At 48.3% G+C, this 23,796-nt stretch overlaps 1 protein-coding gene across 1 annotated transcript in view; it reads right to left on the minus strand.

The window, feature by feature from the left end:
* Positions 1–23,796, minus strand: part of LOC147663691 (zinc finger MYM-type protein 2-like) — a 578,556-nt gene that overhangs the window by 56,415 nt on the left and 498,345 nt on the right. The window contains exon 12 of the mRNA XM_086950262.1: positions 18,567–18,598. Coding sequence (XP_086806388.1) covers positions 18,567–18,598 — 32 coding nt within the window. The remainder of the gene's footprint in view (positions 1–18,566; positions 18,599–23,796) is intronic.

A 23,796-nucleotide genomic window follows, 5' to 3' on the forward strand; every position in this document is an offset into this window, starting at 1 on the left:
CACTGCCAGGGGGCCGGAGGGGCGACTAACAGCGATGGACTAGCACTGAGAGCCACAAGGTATGGGCCCCGAGGGGCAACTGCCAGGGTCGGACCGGGCACTGAGAGCCACTATGCACGTAGTCACTCCCTGACCGTGATTAGTAGGGAGGGGGGCTTAAAAGGCTAGTTGTGGGGTCCTATGGAGCTGTGCGCGGGTCCTCTCCCTGGAATCCATAGGGGGTGTATAGGGTAGGCGTCGGGGTTGGATTGGGATTGAAAATCAGCCCGGGCATGTAAAAAAAAAAAATATATATATCAATCGCCCCACATTGCCGTTCCTCAAATGACTGCTTTGGCGTAATCTTATATAAAAAAAAAAAGGGTGGGGGGGGAATGCACTGTTGGAAAGTGGGTTATTGGTAGGGGCAAATGTAGGTCTGCAACTGGCAATGAGGCCACTAACACATGATAGGACTCAGCATAGGTCTTAGAAAGGTATTCCTTTGCTCAACCCTTGGTAACGTGGCTGCGAGCAGACAGGCTCAACTTCAAAGACAGGTATGTAAAGCATTTAAAAACACCATTTCAGTAAATAATTAAGACACAACAAAAAATAAAAATTCAACACCAATGTATAAAAATAGGTAATATTTTTATCTTTTAAATGACACAAAAACGAAAATAATCCACTGTAGGGAACCAGAGATATGAATTTTTAAAGGATAGTCACTTTCTAGTGCTTAGAAACCAGCAGTGCCCCTTTAAGTCATTTCGTTTTCTTTGTCAGGGACACACCTTTACAAATTGTTCTGAAGAATTCTCACCACTGTAGTGGGCCGCCTTCTCCAGCAAGCGGGGTCCAGTTAAAGCACCTTCCTGGCGTTTTGCTTGCGGGTCCCAAATTATCCAAAACACACTATCCAAGGTTCTGGAATCTCCAAGAGGGTCCTTGAAAGTGTGAAACTTCAATGCCACAATCCACTTGAACAAAACCCTTACAAATCCACTGTACTCCAGGCTTGGAATTCTTTGTGGGGCTGTCCAGGTGAGCTCTGTTAACCTGTAGCTTGCAGGGAGTACACTCTTAGTCCTTTGGCAGCAAGGTTATCCACAGGGCTACAGTTTTACTTGGTGCAGTCTTCAGAGGTCAGGCCTTAGAAACCTTTGCACAGCAAATTTCGCAGCAGGGCACTTCTTGATTCATTCAGTTACAAGCAGCAGATCTGGAGGGTTCTGCCCTTCTCAGATACTTATTCAAAATTCTCAGGGTCAAGCACCAGGTCACTGCTGACCAATGAGAGCAGGGCAACTACTCATAGTTATGACCACATCCTGTGGAGTGTGGCATTAGTTTGTCCCAGAGTGCATCATCCTTCCAAATCCATAATGGCTGATTTTTCAGCAAGGAGGTAAGAGCTGGCTAAACACACCCCCTGGGATATCTCATTTCCATGGATCATCCCTGTACCATCTGCAAATACCTTTCTTAAGCCTAGTCCTGACTCTGGGTCACAACTGTCATAGTGGACTAAAACCCAGGCCTCCCCTCTTGCCTTTGAAGAGCGTAGTTTACGACGCCACCTCCTGGGTGTGAGTGTTTGATTAATTCAGATGCTCCGTCCATCACCACCCCCTTTTGTACCGCTTTTGGCCGCCATAAGTGTGGCAAGGTATGCTCAGACGTGAGTCCCTTGCTCACTTTGCCACTGGATTCAAGCAAGCCGGGCTGAAGACGGCTGGAATGCCAGAAACCGGTCCTCTGAAGCTTGTTTCCGGTCCAGGGAAGACATGGCTTGGCAGTTCGGGCTGGACTGTTCCCATGAGGCAGAGGGTCAGACTGATTTGCATATAGCCATGTCTGAACTGGGGTGGCAGAGTGAGCTAAATAACGGTGATGGATTAAACCCAGATCTTTTGACTGGGTGTGAGTATTTGATTAATTCAGATGCTCCGTCCATCACCACCCCCTTTTGTACCGCTTTTGGCCGCCATAAGTGTGGCAAGGTATGCTCAGACGTGAATCCCTTGCTCACTTTGCCACTGGATTCAAGCAAGCCGGGCTGAAGACGGCTGGAATGCCAGAAACCGGTCCTCTGAAGCTTGTTTCCGGTCCAGGGAAGACATGGCTTGGCAGTTCGGGCTGGACTGTTCCCATGAGGCACAGGGTCAGACTGATTTGCATATAGCCATGTCTGAACTGGGGTGGCAGAGTGGGCTAAATAACGGTGATGGATTAAACCCAGATCTTTTGACTGGGTGTGAGTGTTTGATTAATTCAGATGCTCCGTCCATCACCACCCCCTTTTGTACCAACTTCTGGCCTGGCATTCCTATAGAACAGATCACTGCCCTCCCAGCAGCCTGGCTAATCCACCTAACTCTGACCAATCGGGGCATACCACTGAAAGACTGAATTTGGACTTACAAACAAGAAAGTCTCATAACCTATTGTATGTACACTTTAGGAGAAATTCAACAATATAATATCGTTGGATTTACTACGACCATTCTGGGAAGTCTTTGAATGGTCCGGCTAGTCCTCTCCCATCAATATTTATTAATCAATCACTTCCTACCATGTTAACCTATGGGCCATGGGGTTTGCAATGGGGAAAATGACTTGCGCCACTTTTGTAGCTCCAGGGCTTATAAAACCATATTTTATAAGTATTTCCCTAATTTCTATCAGACCCCCACCCCCTGTGCAACTAGGGGAGACTTCAGGAGTTCTGAATCTGCAGAAATATTGCAGATCACCCTTACCCAATTCTCCCAGCATCAAAGTCGAATTTGAGCACCTCTTTAAGACAATGTGGGGAGTGAAATGTAAAATTTCACTTTACACAGGCTTCTTAAAACTCATTTTATAAGAGCGTTCCTTATAGATAACTGACCCCCCACCCCTGGGATACCTAGGGGTGACCCTGGGGGTCCCTAATATGCAAAAACATGGTAGGTTTTTAATTTTTAAGGGCCCCTACCCCCAAAGTCGAGTTTAGGCACAATTTAAGGTTTAAAAGATGTCCTGGCCACCAGTGCAGCTTTTAAACTGATCTCAGGCTTCAGCACAGCACACATGCTGGTGCAGAGAATCTGCTGGCCTCAACTACCATGCCCCAGGATACTGGAGACTTCTAGGTAGTTTCAATCCCCTGCCTTATTACATACTAGGGGCTTAGGTGGTAGGTCATGCCAACTACAGAGGTACCCCACCATACTATAGTGTACCCTAGTGTATGTTGGGTGTCTTAACTGTGTTCTAATGTGTTCCTTTTAGCTTGGCCCTGGCCCTGGGCCTGGGCCTTGTTAAACAGAGCCCAGAGTCAGTTACCACCAGTTCCAGTCAGCAAAAAGTTGGGGGTGACCAGGGCACAGGATGACTTTGCAACATGCGCACATTAGTTTACACTGCTGAAACACACAGGGGAAACAAGTGAGGCCACTTCTACTCAGGCCCCTGTCCCCGCTCCTAATGTGCACACATTAATGGGCCTGCCAGCAAGACAAAGGGAGTGATAGCTCTGCTTGTTGCTAAACAGGAGGTAATGAGCGCCCATCTGCCTACAGAAAGGCCACTCAGACACCCACTGGGCCGCTGGCTGTTCAAACAATAGAGACAGCGCCCAAATCGACCCCCAGACTGCTAAAAAAGCAGCCCTCAGCAGGACCTCGACACCGGCCCCTCGGGCATTGCCCGAATGCCCCCGTTACCAATCCGACGCTGGTAGGCGTGGTGTCCCATGGACCTGTGCGCTGGGCCTCTCCCTGGAATCCATAGAGGGTCTATAGGGTAGGCATTGGGGGTCCCATGGAGCTGTGCACGAGGCTCCACCTATGGGCAATGTGTGTTCAGTGCCAGGTTAGAGAGGAAGATGACTGCCAGGGCTTCACCACCTCTGCCAGTCCTGATGCGGTCTCCCGGGCAACCTTCCTTCAGCTGCTCTGAACTGGCAGCCAGGACATCTAGCGCTTAGCAGGACATTCAGGGGCTCACTCAGAAGCACACTCGGGGGTTCACTCAGAGTGACACTCGGCGGTACCTTCAGGGGCTCACTCAGAAGTACATTCAGAGTCACACTCAGAGAAACACTCGAGTGTTCAATCAGAAGTACATGCAGTGACAAACTGGGGGGTTACTCTGAAATGTATTTAGTGACGCACTGGGGTTCACTCAGAAGCACACTCGCAGTCACACTCACCTGCAGCACATTCAAGGGCTGTCATGGGGGAAACAGCATTCATTCTTTGCACACTCTTTGTCTCGGGGGCGCGCTCAGCAGCTCTCAGTGATATAAGAATGAACAGCCCGGAGGTGTCACTCTGACGGTGCGCCCGGAGGCCCCGGGAGCAGGCACAGCAGAACCGGCGTGTCTGCATTTTCGCGCACTGGAGCAGGTACCAGGGTTGGCAGTGAGCACCCTGTGTGTGTGCACGGCCGGGTGTGCAGTGCGGCAGGTGTGAGTGTGCACAGGCCAGATGCGTGCTGGATATGGGTGTGCGTGGCTAGGGTGCGTGCCCCTCACCAGCCCTAGCCCTGCTCCTGTGTCTGGGCGAAGGGTGCTAGAGGGCCAGGCGGAGGCTCAGCGGAGGGCTCCTGCGCAGGGATGTACCGGAGGGTCACCGGGGCGACCCAAAGTAGTTGGCGCTGGGAACCGTGAGTAGCGGCGGATTGGGATAACAGCCTTTATTGTATATCGGGACAGGATCCAAGCACAGCGGGCCAGCTCCGCCTTTTATCCTTCCAAGGGTAATATCCTCGTTTGGGGTTTTACTGCCGTTCATTATTAGCCTGAATGCGCATCCATCTGTGATGTGTTCTGTGCACGGGATCTCAGTCTCAGCATAGAGGGAGTAGGACAGGCCTGCTAGAGACAGAGGCCAGTCCGCCTCTGGGCTGCGTGGACACCTACAAGGCTGTATTGTTGAAAGGTGTTCTTTCTACAGGGTAGCAGCATGATGGGGTGTGCGTGCACAGGCCTACTTTGTTGTGTAATCAGCACTTCGATAGCGCCTCCCACCATTAGGTGGACTCCGAAGCGCTTTCTTTGTCTAGGCGCTCTTTTCGTTCCACTCTGGATTTCCGTCCTCCGGTTGTTTGGTGGTAGACGGCAGGATGATTTGATGAGTTGCTAAAATAGGACATATTCGCTTTACAAATGTCCACGAAAACATAATATAATCAGTACTCTCCTAAAAGGGGTGTGGGAACTGTATTTTTATCCCACATGTGTTCCACCAGGTGAGTGCCAATCCCCAGGACACATCTTTTCCAGTACGCGGTGCTAGTCGAATCGCTTCACTTAATCCGGAAGTGGACTGCAAGTCCCAGAATGCACCTTGCTGCTGGGCAAGTGTGCAGGGCTGGAGATGGTGTCCAGAGGCATGGATCGCTCTCTGAAACCGATCACGGGCCGCCTCTCTTGTGCGGCAGGACACCCGGGGAGGGGGGGTAAGGCAGGCCCCCTGAAGCCCTGCGACCTAGGAGAGGGAGGGTAGTGGGGGACGGTCACAGCTTGAGGTAGGTACGCAGGGGCTGCACAAGCCTTAGAAATACACTAAGCGTGAGGGTGCGGCGGGGTGTGATGCAAGATGATGAACCTTAAGGGGTGAGGGGAGAACAGGCCGGGAGAGTTTTATGGCTGCTTTCCTTGTGCGAGGGTGACCGGAAATACCGTCCAGAGTGAGGTCCCAGGGACAGGCCTCAGAGGATCGCCCTATTGCTGAGGCCTCCCCCAGCAGGAGTTACCGCCCCTTGCATTGCAAGTTCTGGGGTCATCCCACCCAGACTCCAGCTGAGAAAAGAGAGTCCAGTCTAAGGGTGTAATACAGGGGAAATGAGAACTGACCGGGGGCTCGAGATCAGGGAATTCACAATGAATCCCCTTTGTGAATACAAAACAAATTTACACTTACGCCAAAGTGTCGGTTAACCTCTGTGAATCCAGCCCTTTGGGTCCAACTTGTAATGGGGCCTGGCGGTACCAGTACCTCGTTATCTCAGGCCAATTGTTCGGGTCACTCATAATGATGATGTTGCACTACATTCAAAACATTTCAGAACCCAGAGTGTGCAGCGGGGCTATAATCACAGGTCTAACACAAGTGCTGATGGAATAATAGTGGTTATAAAAGTACCAGTGAAGCTTTGAAGGTGTTTAGTGCTAGACTCGAAGTTGTATCAGAGGTGCTCCTGAAACAATAACGGCGCGTAGCGCTAGACCCATGGCTGTAATAGAAGTGCTTATTAATCAGTGAAGGCGCTGTAGCGCTAGACCTGTAGTATTAATAGAAGTGCTCATTAAACAACTAAGGCGTGTAGCGTAGGCCTGTGGTCTAATAGAAGTGCTAATTAAACAATGAAGGTATGCCGTGCTAGACTCGTAGCTGTAATACAAGTGCTGATTAAAAAGTGAAGGTGCGTAGCGCTAGACTCACACCCTGAGATTTGCAGGATGCTCTACGTCTCTGTATCAGCTTCAGATTGTTTCTTCTGAAAATGTTAGGAATACCCGAGTGTTTGGCTCGGTTTCACTGGAGTCATAAATCTTCGTCAACCCCGCGGGCCTCTGTGGGTGGACAGGAGGAGGAAGGCATTCCCTTAGAAAACCAGGCCTGCTACCCCAACAACTGCCGACGAGGGTGGTCGAGCCCTGGTGCCTACTTGCACTTCCACCTGACTTTCTTTTCTGGCAGTCCTCTGGTTCGCTGGGCCGTTTGCTGCTGCTGCGGTGAGGCCAGGGTATAAACAGCCACATCACATCAACGAAGGTGAGGCTGCTGCTGCCGTTGTTGCTGTGTCTCTGTTCTAACACCAAAGGCGGCTTTCCCCTGCTGTGCTGCACCCGTCCTTGCCTCTCCACGAGACTGAGGGACATGTCCGCTGATCGCTGCACTGCACATGACCCTCGGTTGGCTCGCTTAACGAGCCCGTGTCTCCGCTCCTCCTGCCTGCATAGGAACCCCACCCAGCTGCATGCTGCCTCGCTCCCGGCCGGCCTAAAGTGAGGCCTATCTCCTGGAACCACATGTTTTGAACAGATAGAAGACCAGAGAAGACCAGGACCAAAAGCAACAAGGCACTGTAATGCTTCCTTCCAGCAAGGAGAACGAGGCAACAATGACTAAAACCACACACACAAAAAAAAAAAAAAGGGGGCGGAAACAGCTACTGAATCCCTCCCCTCCAGGATTCCGTGACCTGCCTCGTGGTTGCCATAGCAACGTTTCTGGAAATCGGTTTGCGACACCAGAAGTCAGGTCACGGAGTCCTGAAAAGGAGGGATCTCAGCCGGACAAATCATCCGGACAGGGTCATTGTCCAATGGCAGGCCTCCGTTTCGCGAGGCCGGCCATTGGCAGAAGGGGCTTGGTTTCATGCCCCTTATTGTTTACAAGAACTCTTGCCTGCAGCAGCGCATGCGCTGCAACGCAGGCTTCGACCTAAAAAGGGTCATAAAACTTCTACTGCCAGCTTTAGGCAGATCGCATTATTGGATGCGATCGGAAAATTATTTGCTAAGAGTATACTTCTTCACCTCCAGGATTGAGATTATGGTAATGATCTTGTTCCTGAGGAGCAGGCGGGTTTTCGCAAGCTTAGCGGTACTCTAGATAACATTTCTGCCCCACAAACTTGGATTGAAAAGAATCCAGTAGGCAAGGGTACGACCTTGTATGCTGCCTATATATTCCTCAACAGCATGCAGAAGGGTTGACCGAGGGAGGCTGTGGAGGAAGTAGGTTGGAATGGGGATTCCAGCGCATTTGCTTAGGTTGGTTATCGCATTGCACTCCTCAACTTGGACTCAGGTCCTGATGGGAGGGAACCAGGTCTGTCGAGTAAAGTGGAAACCCATAATGGGTTGACGCAAGGATGCTTATTAGCCCCCGCTCCTTCTTTCTCCTGTATCATTGACTTCCCTAATAGGGTGTCAGGAAATGTAAGGGGGGATCCACCGAAGCTAGGAACAATGAAACTTGATGTCTACTCTACGCGGATGACGCCATCCTACTAGATTTAACTCAGAAAGGTTTACAAAGGCGACTTAATGGGTCAGGCCTCTATGCTGATGAATACGTTTTAAATATAAATATCTCAAAGAGCAAAATTATAGTCTAAGTCCAGGGGATGCAGGGCTAGAAAAAATAAGCACTGGTTCTTGGGGAATGATAATCTAGATGCAGTGAGGTTTTACCCGTGTTTAGGTAGAATTGCTTTCAAGCAACTGCTAAAGCAGTGATCAGATTAGCCAGTGCAGAAGTAAGGCAATATCTCAGGCCTCTGCAATTGGCAGGCTATATAAATGTTGCAGGCAAAGACATTTTGCCCATGTTTTATCGGTCTAGAAGATTAAAATCCTGCCCTCATTGAGTTACGCTCGCGAATCAGTGGATGGAACAGCACTGTGACTTTTTGAGAAGGCGGATGGGTGCATTTGGCGCAAAATTTTTAACCTGAATTGTGTGGCTGCTCCATGGCCCTTTGGCTCTAATTTAGGCTCCTTTCAACTTAAGTGTTTGCTCTGGCAGCAAGCCTAAGGTGGGGTAATGCTTTATTGAATATAGATGCAAGTTCTATATGTGTTGCATTAAAACAGGAAAATGTTTCCTGTTTGAAGGGAAAAGGCGTTTTTTTTTTTTAGAAATTAAGAGAAAGCCTCAGACTTGTTTGAAATTGGGCAAAGTGGAGCATGTCCTCTCCCAGAGCAGGTTTTGAACATAGTAATAAAAAAAAAAAATTCATGAAGTTAGTCGTAAAAGGGATATTGTACCGTGTTTAAGGCATTTTAGGAATTATACAATAGTGCAGAGTAGCTAGTTCATACAACCTCAACCATATGTCTTATGGAACCATCCCCATAGAGTGCGTAGAACTATTCTGTTACTAAGGCTGAATGTGCTCCCTCTGAAAATCATAACAGCAGCACAGAAGGGATGAGTCAGGGAGCATTGACTTTGCAACCTGTGTGGAAACTGGGTGCAAGATTTAAATCATGTGTTATTTGTTTGTCCCCTATTACAGCCATTACGACACCGATTATTAAGACCAATGTTTCTAAAGTATGATATCATCTCGGCCGTGGCGGCCCGGAACGGTCTCCTGGTCCCACCTTCCAAATCAGTGTGTTCACATTTCTTTAAAGACATTTTTAGATATTTTAGAGAGGGTAATTATACTGTTTTTATCTCTAGTCTTGTTGATTGTGGCCTATCTTTGTAACAATTTGTACATTACAAGTAGAACCCCAGGGTATTAGGAACTGTACTGTTGAAGTTGTTAGAATATTGATATTGCTTAAAAACCGTTGGCACTGACCTAGCACTGTACTGTAATTGAATTGCACAATTGCCCCCATACATGTGATATGTTGTTCAGGTTTAACTATTTCGAATTATTCTGGCGCACTTTATACATTACGGACTTTCATTATATGTAGTGTGTGTTTTATCTCAATTATTGCTGCTATGTACTTTGCACCATATATAATCAATCGAGAACCTTGTTAGTTTCCAGAATGTATTTTATCTCATTAATAACAATTGTAAAGATTCATTGTTTTGTAGTTTTATTTGTACACTTTATGTACAACACTTTGAAGTTCCAAATCATAATAAAAATTAATTAATGTGTAGACAACGAAGACTGGCATTCGCCTAAACAGTGGTATCAGCCTTTGCTCTGGCACAATGAGTGCTTAGTCCATAGACAATCCATCTAGAGATGGCTCTCTTCTGCACACCTTTCCCCTTGTCCCCCTCAAAGAATCCCACAAAGAGCTGATCGTCCAGCAGATGACCCTTGGAACAATTAATGTAAAACCTCAGAGCTCTCTGTGGGTCTAGGTGATGAAGTCTTTCTTCCTCTTTAGAAGGATGAGATGAAGAATGCTGGCAGGGTAATGGACTGTCCTATGTGGAAAGGCGTGACAACTTTCAGGACCGTGCATGTAGATAATTCATTTGACGAGCTGACATTATCGCTTTGAGGTAGAAACATTGTGCGCTGTATGTGGTGGCCGTATCCTTGTGTTTGACTGCGGGTGTGTTGATTTTAACTTTTTAAAGAACTTGCACTTGGACTTTGACTTAAAACGGGAAATACCTGTCTAACGAAGCCTTCATTCCCCTCATCACGCCGCACGCCTCCCGCTCCTACAACGGTCCACCGCAGCTGTTCGCTGTTTGATGGGAGGGTGGACCGGTGAGAGCGAGACATGCCCCTTCCTGACCCCTCCCCCCTGGGGTATTTACTCAATCCATGCCAAGACAGCGCAGCGAGCGCGCCGAAGGCAAGCCAAAGGCTAGCCCGTCTGCGCCCGTCCCGTCCCGGCCGGGGATAGCCACTATGCCCAACTTACCTCCTACTCCTCTTGGGAGCTCTACAACTTACAGGATAACTGGCCCATCGACCCTAACACATGGGCAGCCTTAAAAAACGAAGGGATTCTGTGCCCTCGACACATTCTCCCCAGCCGTCACCCCCAGAGCACTGCCCGAGGTCACCAGTATCTACAACTACCATCCCCCTGGCAGCCAGCCCCCTCTCCATCATCTATTGAAACACCCGCTCAATGGTAAAGCACCAGCTTGATATCTTCCATCTGCTGGACGCGGAGAAACCTGACATCTTACTTCTATCAGAGACATGGTTCACCGCTGATTCGGACCCAGATATCATGGCAGCTATTCCTAAGGCCTACTACATACAGGGCATCACGTACGCCGGGGGGTGGAGTGGCAGCCATCATTCTTCATAAACATACATTCATCTTGTAGATAGCCTTATTCTAAAATTTGATTCCCCCAAATCCTCCTTTATCTGCGCTCTCTTCTACCGACCCTGCCCCTTTTTCCTCAACTTTTCGGCGATATCATCTCCTCTAGTCTCTCCCTGCCCATGGTCCGACCATCACTGTATCTCCTTTATCATTACCGATGTGCCCAACACTACGCTGGGCCCCACCAACAATCTCTTAGCCAGGAACTGGAAACTGGCCAATCTGGATGAGTTCCATGCAATATTAACTGCCTCCCCCCTCAAGCCCAGTCCCCCATTGCCCTTCAAGCTTCCAACCTTGACAGCTGGTTGGAAGCAGCTAGTAACAAGGTAGTACCCCTGAGGAAAATTTCACTCAAACGACCCCATGACGCCCAACACTGGCTCTCTGACGCCCTAAAAATAGAAACACTTGCCCTTAGACAAGCAGAAAGCCGTTGGCGCAGAACCTATGCACCTACAGAGAGAGAGGCTTGCGCCACGTTACAGAAAAATTATAAAGACGCCATCCTCCAGGCCAAATCTGCCTATTTTTCGCAAACAATTATTAATTGCTCCACGAAGGTCAAAGATATTTTCTCAATAGTCAATAAGCTCGCACATCCCGACAGGGTCACCCAACAATCTGTGCCCACACAAATTTTATCTGATTCCCTAAATTATTTTTGTATTGACAAAATTACCCTTATAAAAAACAATATCCCCACCCCTACCTCCCTCCCTACCCTTCCTGTCATGCATAAAAATCTCTGCACACTGGACCAAATTCTTCTGATCACCACAGAATAATTTCTGACCCTACTAAACAGAGTGGGATCAGGCTCCCCCAATGACTGCTGCCCCTCCCCACATTCTGAAAGAAGCCTTCACTACCTGCTGCTTTCGCTCCTGAATAACTCTCTCAACAGGCATCGTCCCAGACATCTTTAAATGCGCCACTGTTGTTCCCATTCTGAAAAAGCCCAACGCAGACCCCTCGGTATTAAGCAATTTTCGTCCCATCTTCCTGCTCCCTTACCTCAGTAAAATCTTAGAGTCTCATGTCACGAACTGCCTAAGCTCTTTCATTGAACTCTCCCAATTCCTTGACCCCCGACAAGCGGGGTTCAGGCCCGCTCACTGCACAGAATCTGTGATTCTGGCAGTTATGGACCAACTCAGGAACGGAGCTGATAACTTCCCCCAGGGCCTGGTGCTCCTGGATCTCTTGGCGGCTTTTGACACGGGCGATCATGAACTCCTGATCGACAGTGTCAACAATGCGGGTGTCCAGGGTATGGCGCTAAAGTGGATTACCTCTTTCCTCGATAGACTATCTCAGGCAGTCCGCCTAAACAATTTTTTGGCGAGTAAAAGCAATCTGACCTGTGGGGTCCCTCAGGGCTCCGCCCTCTCGCCCCTTTTGTTTAACCTTTATATGCAACCCTTGATTGCATCCTTACAAAATAGCCCTGCCATTATCTTTAACTATGCTGATGACCTTCAATTGGTCTTCAACATAGATTCCTCCAATACATCCATCAGCAACTTTCAATCTACCATGACTTTTATCAGCGAATGGATGTATTCCAGTCAACTCAAACTTAACCCCGATAAAAACCAAGCTGGTCCCCACCGGAGGCCCTGCCAATCCCTGGAACTCCAACTTCTGGCCGTCATCATTAGCCACTGCCCCTCACCCAGTAAAGTCAGTTAAAAGCCTCGGAGTTATCATCTGCAGCGATCTGTCCCTTAAGCCCCAAATCAATGCAGTAGTCTCCTCTTGCTTCTTCCATCTTCGCAGGATCTGTAAAATCTGTAGATTCCTCACGAAGGAAACACTCACCCTTGTCATCATGGCCCTTGTCGCCTCCCGTATTGACAACACGAATGCGCTATATGTGGGCATTTCGGCTTACCCACTCCATTGTCTGCAACTTGTGCAGAATCAGGTAGCCATGCTAATTTTCCACCAACCGAAACATTAACACATTAGTCCTCTGCTGAAGAGCTTACATTGGCTCCCGGTAGCCAAACGGTGCATCTTTAAACTTGGCTGCACCATCTTCAAAGCATTAACTAATCAAGCCTTTATCTCCTCTCGAATCCAACGCTATGTCCCATCCCGTGAACTCCGTTCCTTCCCATCTCCACCTGCTCAATATCCCCTCTTTCAAAAGAAAAAACATGGAGGTCTGAGATTCCCTTTCCTAGCCCCCCGTTTCTGGATCTCCCTTCCGAACGAGCTGAGTTTGGCTACTTGCTACACCAAATTCAGAACCCTATTGAAGACACGCTTATTCTCACAAGCCTATGATTAAATCTCCATGACTCTCATAGCCACAGTTTTTCTTCCCTCAGCGCCATGAAACCGCTTGGTGTAAGCGCGCTTAAGAAGTATTTTTAACATAACATAACAAATGAGGAGCGCTATATTTAAGGTGAACAATCTGAGATGGCAGCTATGCATTGGCTCAAATGGTGTGCAGGAGAAAAATAAGAACCAGATTGAGGTCTGACTGAGGCATCACAAAAGGTGTTGGCAGGAACAGAAGGGCCAGTCCTTTAAGAAAACGCACTGTAACAAGTTATTTGAATAAATATGGTTGATCAGGAAAACGTAATAATGCTGAAAGATTCGACAAATAACCTTTAAATGTCGCCACAAGACGTCAACTGCTGCCGCTCAATCTTCAAGCATTGACGTGTAGTTTGTGCAGGTTCGGTTGCAGGACCCTGCGCTGCTGCAGGAGGTCCTCCCAAAGGGATAGATGGAACAGTGGAAAGATACTTATGGCCAGAAGTTCAATGTACCACACACTCCTCGCCCAGACCAGTAAATTGGGCTGTGTCATTCCTGATCTTCTTCAGAACTTTGGAAGGAGAGGTAGAGGCAGGAATGAGTATACACGTCCAGAGTTCCAATCCAAGCGAAATTGTCTCCCAGCGAGAATCACCTTGGGAGCTTTAACGTGCACATGTTTGGACACTGCGTGCTCTCACAGTGGCTAAAAGATTAAACCAGAGTTCTCCCCATTGTTAGAACGTGCCCTGTACCACCGTCATTTATGATCGCTAGCCAACATCGCCTGAGTTTGTCCTCACTGGCTTTTAAAGATCCTGCCAGGGGCTGGACAACCAGTGGAATGACTTAATGAATAAGACATTTCTAGAGGCACAGGGCCTCCTGGCACAAGACCCACAGCCCCACTCTGCCCTGTTTGTTATTGCACCACATGCAGTTGTGTTGTCTCTGAGAACCTGTACCCGTTCTCCCTTGACGGACTAAAGGAATGCTTTCAATGCCAAACAAATTGCCCATTACTGCAACAAGTTGATGTGGAGGCTGGTTTCTAACAGGTACCAGAGACCTCTGATCGCCACATTTCCAAAAATGACTTCTCCCAACAAGCAATAATGCATCCGTCGCAACCTTTAGCCCTGAGTGGGGTAGGGAGAGGGGGTGTCGGTCACCACTAGTCTGGCAGCCACCACGGCAGATCCTTTGCAGTATCCTCCAATATCTGGATGGAATCCAACAGGTTCTCTTGGTGCTGGGCCCACTGAGACTTCGGAACCATCTGAAAAGTCCCCATGTGCCACCTGGTGTGGTCCACAGTAGAATGCAAAGAAGTCAAGAATTCTGAGAGTCTCTCTAACTAAAACCCAGGCCTAGGGTTGAAACATTGGGATCATAGCCTGAATGTCCTGAACTCATTGATGTGGAGTGAAGTTCTGGAAAAGCACCATATCCAGGACGACTTCAATAAAAGGGAGGAGCCTCCATAAAGGAGTTTGGCATGACTTTTGCATGTTGATGGAAAATCCCAGTGATGTCAACAGGTTGGCCATTGTCCGAAGGTTATCCGTGAATGTCTGAGGCGAACTTGTCTTCAGCAACGACTCATTGAGGTCAGTTAAGACTGGTAACCTTTAAGGGTGGGCAGCGATCACCACCATCACTTTCGTGAACAGTCAAGACACACTGGTTAGGCCAAAGGGGATCACTGAGAAATGAAAATGCTTGTGGCTTACCTGAAACCACTGGCAATGCCAGGGGGAATGCAGTACAGTAATGTTGAAACAGGCTTCCTGAAGATCCAACGCCACCATCCAGTCTTAGGTCCAGAGCTTGGGATAGGGAGATCATTGTAAACTTGTCCTTCCTGAGGAAGTAGTTCAGAGGGCAAAGGTAGATGATAGGGTGGAGGCGCCAGTCCTCCGTCAGCACCAGTAAGCAACCAAATTAACAACCATTCCAGACCTCGGATGTCTGCACCCTTCATATGGCTCTCTCGTCAACAAGGACTTGACCCTCCCCTCTCAGAAAGGAAAAGTGGTCCTCCTGGAAGCAATGTGGTGTAAGAGGCATGTCCGGAGGGATGGAGAGGAATGGGAAGGATTAGTCATTTGGGACGATGTGGAGAACCCATTGATCCAAAGTGATGCTCGGCTACCCATGGACCTAAAAGGTGAACCAACTTCTGCCAGGCGGCTGTGCATCGCAGCGGGCAACTCCAAGTGGTTTTGGAATGGTTGTGGAGAGGCTGGAGACTGTCGTTCTTTTCTCCCTGAGGGTCTGGATGCTGATTGCTAAACCACTGACTTTTGCCCTTAAAGGCCTGAGATGTCTACCGTAGCTGCGGCAAGGTTAGACATGGTCTCTACTGGAACCCACTTCAGAAGTCTCAAAGAGGGCAAGCTTGTTGAGGAAATTTCTGAGGAGGCAATGGCAGTCCGGCAAAATGTGGTGTTGCCTTGCTATTCTTAAAGTGCTCCAAGGCTGAGTCAGCCTCATCTGCGAAGAGACGTGTGCCATCAAATGGCATGTCCATGAGGGATTGCTGTACATCGGTAGGGAACCCTGTGGAGCACATCCAACGGTGGCACTTATGCACCACACTGTTACCGAATGACATACCAAAGCAGTCGGTAGTGTCCACACCTGAGCGTATGACATTTTGCTGCGACATAACCATCATCCATCATTAGTTGAAGGCTAGTTTTTAGGTCATTCGGGACTGCTAGCAAGATTTCTGCTACCATGTCCCACGACACATGATAATAGCGTCCAAGGAGGCAGCTGCAGTCTATGCAGCGTACCGTGAGGCTGGCTTAGGGGAACATGTGTTTGGCAAACGTCTCCTTGCCTTTCAACTGTCTGGAGGGGTGGTCTGGAACATGCTGGGGTTGAGCCTGCTCGTAGGTATGTACCACCAGACACTCTGTTGTCCGGTGTTTCAGGAGAAAGGCTGGGTCTCCCAGGGCAGGCCTCTGTGCCCTGGTTATCTGTCTGATATTTGTTGAGCAATACCCTGGTTTCTCCCAGATTCCAAGCAGTATGAGAGTTAAGATTTTATTAAAAAGCTGGAGAGTTTCCTGTGAGGTCTGTCAGGGCTGTAGAACCTCTGTTAGGATGTTTGTCTTGATCTCAGCAGTGGGTAACAGTACTGGTCCCTAAATGACCTAGGCACAAAGGCAGGCTCTTCAGTTGATGGGCGAGGAGTAAAGGGAAGGCATTCAGGCCAGTTGCAACTTGAAGACCCAAAAATAGGTTCTCATCATCACACATTTGTCACTTATCGTCATCATTGAGGCAGTGCAGTCTTTAGTGTATAGGAGGCGTCTCTAAATCTGAATAAACTATGAGGCGAGGGGGAAATTGTGACTTCGGTGAGAGATGCCTCGGGGCTCGCTGCAAAATTGCTTCCATGTCCAAAAGGACGATCTCTACAGCATCAGCTGTGTCAGTGCTGGCATAGACGCTTGGGACCTGGCATCGGTTGTGGCACTGTAAAAGGTATAAAGTTTAACACTAGCCCCATAGTTGGACTGATACTGGAAAGGGGTCATGGGGCAAAGTCAGCCTCAGTGACAAATCCACTAATAATGGAGTGACTGGAGGCCTCCTCGATAGCCTAGGGCCCGAAGGCACCTCGGGGGGCATCCAGTAGGGTACCAAACAAGTGCAACATGGCCCCTCTAAAGGTTTGAGTTTGCTTCTGTGTCGCTGATAGACCCGGGAACTCTGGTTGCATCGATATCAATGCCGGAATCGGTTCAGAAGTTGGACACAAAGTCCACGGATTGGATATACCATGAGAGTCACGTCTATCATCATGATGTGAGTGGAGAATGAAGTAGTTTCATGTTTTGACTTATGTTTCTTCTTTTTAGATTTTAGACTTTCCTGACAATTTTGACCTGGAGGAGGAGTGCTTGCTAGATCAAGTCTGTGAACGAGAACACACATGTATTCTCAACTTCAAGCGAGAACAGACCTTTTGGTGATTTTCTGCAAAAGTGTGGGAATGCAATCTCCGATGGCCTTCGGATTCATCCAGGAGCATTTGTCACAAGAAGCGGAGTTGTGTGAGAAGTCAGAGACCGACTTCATGCGGGTTCATTACCGACATTTGTTTGTGCCAACCCGTACAAGGTTTTAACCCAATTGCTTTTGGAGGGGACATGGCCATTGCATACTAAGAAGAGTTTCAACCCTGACAGCATTCAAGGGAGTCACCTCTGGATCCGCAACGAAAAACACGAGAAGAAACTGAAGAATCTGCATTTAGAAGTATCCATCCAAAACCAAAAATCTCTTGTGAGAAGGTCAAACACAGAGAGGGGAAAGTGCAACAAATAGCAGCATGAAAACAATCCAATTTTGTGCAAGGACTGGCTCTTTGGAGTATTGAATAAAATGCTTTCTCCTGACAGACAGCTTCAACTGTCTGAAGCGATGCTGCAAAAACAAGTTAAAATAAGCAGCACTTGGACACCAACCACTAGATGGTAGAATAATTGCTCTTTAAAACAAAAGTAAAGTCTTGTAGCCACTATTAAAATGGAGGCATCTATTTTTTAATTTTTTATTTCCTGTCTAAAATATTAACAATCCCATGATGACCAACTTAGTCAGAGCATTGCAAGTATTTCAAAAGATTAGGGGCCAGATGTATCAAGGGTTTTACCGGTCGTAAACAGGCCGATTTGCAGAATCGGCTGTTTGCGAACAGTAAAAAGCCTTTTGGGACTTATCAACCCAAAGGCATTCGCAAAATAGGTAATCAACATTTCTGCTATTACCTATTTTAAGAATGCAGTTAGGGAATCGTAATTTGTGATTCCCTAAATGCAATGCAAGAAGCATTCTCAGAATGCAAATTTGCATTAAGGAATACCAAATTAGCACCAACTTCAAGTTGGTGGTAATTTGCAAATCCTTAGAAAAATGCACAAAAGTGAATTTTTTAAAGTGCCATCTGGTGCATACACATGCCCTTAGGGCATGTTTGTGCGCCACATGTGCACACTTACTTTTTTTGGGGGGTGCATCAGGAGGGCCTTATGGCCCCCTTGCAATTGAATTCGCAATTTTGATTACCTATTTGGTAATCGCAAATGCCTCCCCATTCATTCCTATGGGCCTTTAGGCCTATAGGAATGAATGGGCAAGCATTCAGTAATAGCGAATCGCAATTTGCGATTTGCTATTAAGGAATATGTGGGAATCGCAATTTTTTTTGAGAAACATACATACATTGCATTTTGCGATTCTAAAAAAGCGAATCGGTAAAATTTGCTATTTTAGAATCACAAAATGCAACGTTGATGCATCTGCCCCAAAAACGTTTTTAACCTTTTTGGCAAGTATACATAGTATCAATACACATTAAAAAAAATCATTTTTGTGAAAACTTATCTTTCACTCAAACTACAGAATATTTGAGATAAGGTAAAATATTGTATTTACTACAATGTAAAAATATGCATTACATGCATTTTATATTTTGCATTAAAATGTTCAATTAAGGCGAAATAGTTACCATTTTGGAACGTGTACTTTGGATGCCTTGATCTGAAAACAATCAAATATGAGATTAAGTATATTTACTTTATCTGATTTATCAGAAATAAAGTTAACATTAGAACACTACAAACAGACATGCAAATTAATTGGTGTCATTTTATTTGCAGTAGGATGTTAGACAATTTTAAGCCCTTTACTGCTAAGGTCTGCGAGATCAAGTACTCCGCACTTCAGTCATTGTACTGAGGTGCATGTCTACATCGTTGTAGAACAGTCTAAGGGACAGCTCTGGTTTTAATAAGCTTCCTGAAACTTCTGGTTTCAGGAGATTTCCCCAGATTTCAGCAAGCTCTGGTCGGTAGCTGATTCACTTATTCTGATGATTCATGAGTGGTGCTGCAGTCTACTATGAAAACAGTTAATGCAGCAATCGTGTGGGCCACACCAACCCTGCTGCTCAAGAGACACAGAAAGAACTGCTGGAAAACATAGATGGTCGCCTTTTTAAGGAGCACATATGATTCCTGACCTAGAATCACAACACAGTTGTCATTCCTACCCTTCAGCATAGGGGCTGACACACTTAGGCCTTTCTCCTTTTCATGAAACAAATATTTACAACACAAATTAAATGCAGCATTACATTACTTTCAGCTATTCAGGTCAGAAGAATACACACATGAATAGTGACCTGCACATAATAGGCCAACAGTTGAGCGCACAAACGAGCCCTACTGCTACTGAAGTTATGGGTGCATCTCTTAATATTTTATTTTCTGCTTAACAGTTTGAGCAATCTTTTTTTGCTTTTGTTGGGGGGGGCGTGTGTTTTTTTTTTGATAGGGCGTGTGTTTTTTTGATAATCAAGTTTTATTAAAGTTTTGGGTAGATGGAAATTCATTGGCAACGAGTCACACATCACATTTAAAAAAAACCCGTTCCCCCCTGATAGCATCACAACACTTATTAGTCACTTCTGGATAGGGAAATAGCCCTTTTGCATCAGACCGGCAGAGCGGACTGTGGCCCTTCAAGGCGGAAGCAGGCTAAACCATTTGCCCCACACTTTGTTGAACAATTCTGGGCATACCGAGCCTCGAAGAGGGACTCCTCCTGCAGCCTGCAACAGTCCACACCTCTCCTCCATTTCTGCAGTGTCGGTACCTCAGCGTGGGACCATCTAGCCGCTATATCTCGTTTCGCCACTGCTAGTGCTGTACCCAGGAAGCGCCTATCGGCCCGGGAGCCATCCAGGCCATCGAACACTCCCAGTAGCAAGTGTCTCGGTTCATGGGGAACTACCCATCCGAAGGCCTGCATGAGCTTACGCTCCACCACTCCCCAGAACAGATCCAAGGCCGGGCATAGCCACACCATATGGTAGAAGTCGGCTGGGGCACCAGAGCAGCGCGCACAGTCCGGGGAGGCTCGTATGCAAGCGCGAAAAAGACGCGCCGGGGTGAGGTAGGCCGCGTGGAGATAGTAAAGCTGGACCAGGCGTAGTTTAAAAGATGTCGTCAGGATTCTGGATGCCATAAGGGCATCACGCCAATCTGCCTCGTCCAAAGGACCTACCCACCTCTCACATCGCTCCCTAAGCCGGTCCAGGGATGTGGGACAGTTATTTACCAGGGCTCGGTATATACGGGACACCCCACCTCTCCCCAGGTTACCCATCATGACTTGTGCCTCCAGGGGGCTGAATTCCGGGAGGGAAGTGGGCGTTGGGAGGTGTATGTGAAGGGCGTGGCGGAGTTGCAAATATTTGTAGAACTGGGAGTGTAGGAGAGGGAGTGTGTTGTAGGTGAGAAAAGTAGCACATGTGGTGCCCTACCCACACATCACCGAGTTGTGTTATCCCCACCAAGTCCCAACGGCGGAAGCTCTACAGGAAAGAGACCTCATTCAGCCAGGTGCCATGCCAAAGGGGCGTCTGTCTAGTCACCTTCCGGTCCCAGGTCACCAAGCGAATGGCAGCAAGCCAAGCCATGAGAACCGACCTGGTGATTGGGGGCAGGGTTTGTGGCACCATGGAGCCATATAGGAAGCTTTGAATCTGTGGAAAGTCCAGGGCAGCAAGCTCCACCCGGAGGCTGGGTCAGAACAGCCGCCCGCAAGCAAATCATGGATCACTGAGTTTAGCGAAATAGTAAAAATGGAGGTTGGTGACTCCCATACCACCGATGGGGGGGATCCGACAATGGGACAGGGACATCCGCGATCTTCCACCACCCCACAAAAACCAAATGAGTGTGCAGTCTAGTTCTCTAAACCAGCTACTTGAGAGGGGGATCGAGGTGTTCTGCAGAATGTAAAGAAAGCGGGGGAGGATCATCATTTTGAAAAGGGCACTTATGCCCAGCGGGTTAAGTGGGAGAGATTACCAGTCCCTGCGGTCAGTTTTTACGCGGGTGACCAGGGGGGTAATGTTAAGGGCCCATTCTAGCTCCGGCAGGAGGGTCACCCACACTCCCAGATACTTAAATGACTGCCTCCGATGGGAGATCATCTCCTGCCAATCGAAACAATCCCGGAAGGGGTGAAGGGGGACTAGGGTAGACTTCGCCGGATTGAGACGAAGGCCGGAGACCTGTTCGAACTCAGAGAGGGCCATTAGAGACCTAGGGCAAGAATGCTCCAGGTCGCCCAAGTAGAGCAGAACATCATCCGCGTACAAGGCAATTTTATCCACCTGGCTCTGATCCCACACCCATCCCTGGATAAGGGAGTCCTGCTGGACCAGCGCGGCTAGAGGCTCCATCGCCAGAGCGAATAGGAGTGGGGAGAGGGGGTAGCCTTGAAGGGTGCCTCTACCGGATCGGGAATGGCTCAGAAATTGCTCCGTTGACAAGAACACGTGCTCTAGGGCAGTTGTAAAGGACCTGGATCAGGTGGCGGAAGGGGAGGCCGAAACCCATGTGCTCCAGAACATCCCTTAAATATCCCCAGTTCACCGTGTCAAAGGCCTTTTCAAAGTCCACAAGGAGAAGCGCCAAGTATGGGCTAGTCGGTGCCGATGGGCCAGCGCCAGGTAGAGGCGACGGATGCAATGGCGGGTGCCACTGGCTGGCATGAACCCGCATTGGTCAGGGTGGACCAGGTCGGGTAGAAGGGGCCGAAGTCGTTGAGCTATCGCTGTAGCAAGGATTGAATATGCTACTTACCAGTATGCATCTGTTCTTGGCATGTAGGGCTGCTAACATTCATATCTTTGCATTAGATCGCCACCTAGTGTTGGGTCCGGATGATCGCACATTGTTGTCCTGGAAGAGTCTTCGAAGTATCCTGAGATGGGTGGCTCCTCCCCTGGACTACAGTGCGCATGGGCATCGGCTCCATCCCCAGATTGTTTTTCGCCATTGTGGCAGAGGATGGAGTGAAAAGTGTAAAGGATGTCCATGCTAATGATTGAATACAATAGTATATCTGCAGCTGCGACGGGCACCGGGGAGGAGGGTGGGCGATATGAATGTTAGCAGCCCTACATGCCAAGAACAGATGCATACTGGTAAGTAGCATATTCAGTTCGAGGCATGTGGGCTGCTAAATTCATATCTTTGCATAGAATACATAGCAGTCCCTCCATCAGCGGCGGTTGCCCGTGCCAGCTGCAGAAACCTGAAAAAGTGTCTTGAGAACAGCCTGCCCTACAGCCGCTTGCTGTTTGGAATGTACATCAACACAGTAGTGTTTTGTAAAGGTATGTGGTGTAACCCACGTGGCTGCTCTGCAAATATCCTCTAGAGGAATGTTACCAAGGAAAGCCATGGATGCCCCCAACTTGCGTGTGGAGTGTGCCTTTGGGGGTATTGTTAAAGTGCGCTTGGCTTTATGATAACAGATTTGGATGCACTTAACAATCCATCTGGCTATTCCTGCTTTGGAAATTGGGTTGCCTTTGTGTTGTGGTGAGAAGGCAACAAAGAGTTGTTTCGTCTTCCTAAAGTGTTGTGTCCTGTCTATGTAGTACATCAATGCCCTCCGTACGTCCAAGGTATGGAGCATCCTTTCCGCCACTGTTTGTGGGTTCTGGAAGAATGCAGGCAAATCGATAGTTTGGTTGAGATGAAAATGTGACACCACCTTTGGAAGGAATTTGGGGTTAGTACGTAGTACCACCCTATTTGGATGAATTTGGATGAAAGGCTCTTGTATCGTGAGTGCTTGCAACTCACTTACGCGTCTTAGCGACGTAATGGCAATTAGGAAAGCAACTTTCCACGTTAGGAATTGCAGTTCGCACGAGTGCATTGGCTCAAACGGTGGTCCCATCAGCCTGGTGAGGACCACATTGAGGTTCCACACGGGAGCTGGCGGTGTTCTTGGTGGAATGACTCGTTTCAGTCCTTCAAGAAACGCTTTAATGGCAGGCACCCTGAAGACTGAGAGATGCTGCCTATTTTGAAGGTAAGCTGCGATGGCGGATAGATGTATCCGAATAGAAGCGTACGCTAGTTTGCACTTGTAAAGGTGTAACAGATAGCAAATGATGTTAGGGATAGATGCATCCAGCGGGTTTATGTCATTGTTTGCACAGTAAATGACAAAACGCTTCCATTTTGCGGCATAGCATGCTCTGGTTGACGGCTTCCTCGCCTCCTTGATGATGTTCATGCATTCAGGAGGGAGGTTCAGGTATCCAAACTCTAAGACTTCAGGAGCCAGATCGCTAGGTTGAGCTGTTGCGGATCTGGATGCTGAATTTCTCCATGGTTCTGCGTCAGAAGTCTGGGCGTGAGGCGCAGTCTTTGATGCGGGACCACTGAGAGCTCGAGGAACGTGGTGTACCATGCTTGGCGCGCCCACGTTGGAGCAACTAGGATGAGTGTCATGGAGTGTTGCCGTAGTTTCCTCGCCACCAGTGGTATCAGGGGTGTCGGGGGAAAAGCGTAAGCAAATTTGCCTGACCAGTTCATCCATATCGCATTGCCCTGCGATTGGGGGTGTGGGAACCTGGCGGCGAAGCTTTGGCATTTTGCGTTTTCCCTTGTGGCGAACAGGTCTATGTCTGGATGCCCCCACCTTTGGAAGTACGGCTGGAGTACCGATGGATGTATCTCCCACTCGTGCATTTGATGACTGTATCTGCTGAGCAGATCCGCCATCTGATTGTCCTTCCCCGGGAGGTGTTCTGCCATGAGGAAGATGTTCCTCTGAATGGCCCACTTCCACATGCTCTGAGCCAGGTGAGACAGCTGTGGTGAGTGGGTGCCCCCCTGCTTTTGGATGTAGTACATCGCGGTCAT

The sequence above is a fragment of the Lissotriton vulgaris genome, unplaced genomic scaffold, assembly GCF_964263255.1.
Source record: "Lissotriton vulgaris unplaced genomic scaffold, aLisVul1.2 SCAFFOLD_1159, whole genome shotgun sequence".
NCBI lineage: Eukaryota > Metazoa > Chordata > Amphibia > Caudata > Salamandridae > Lissotriton > Lissotriton vulgaris.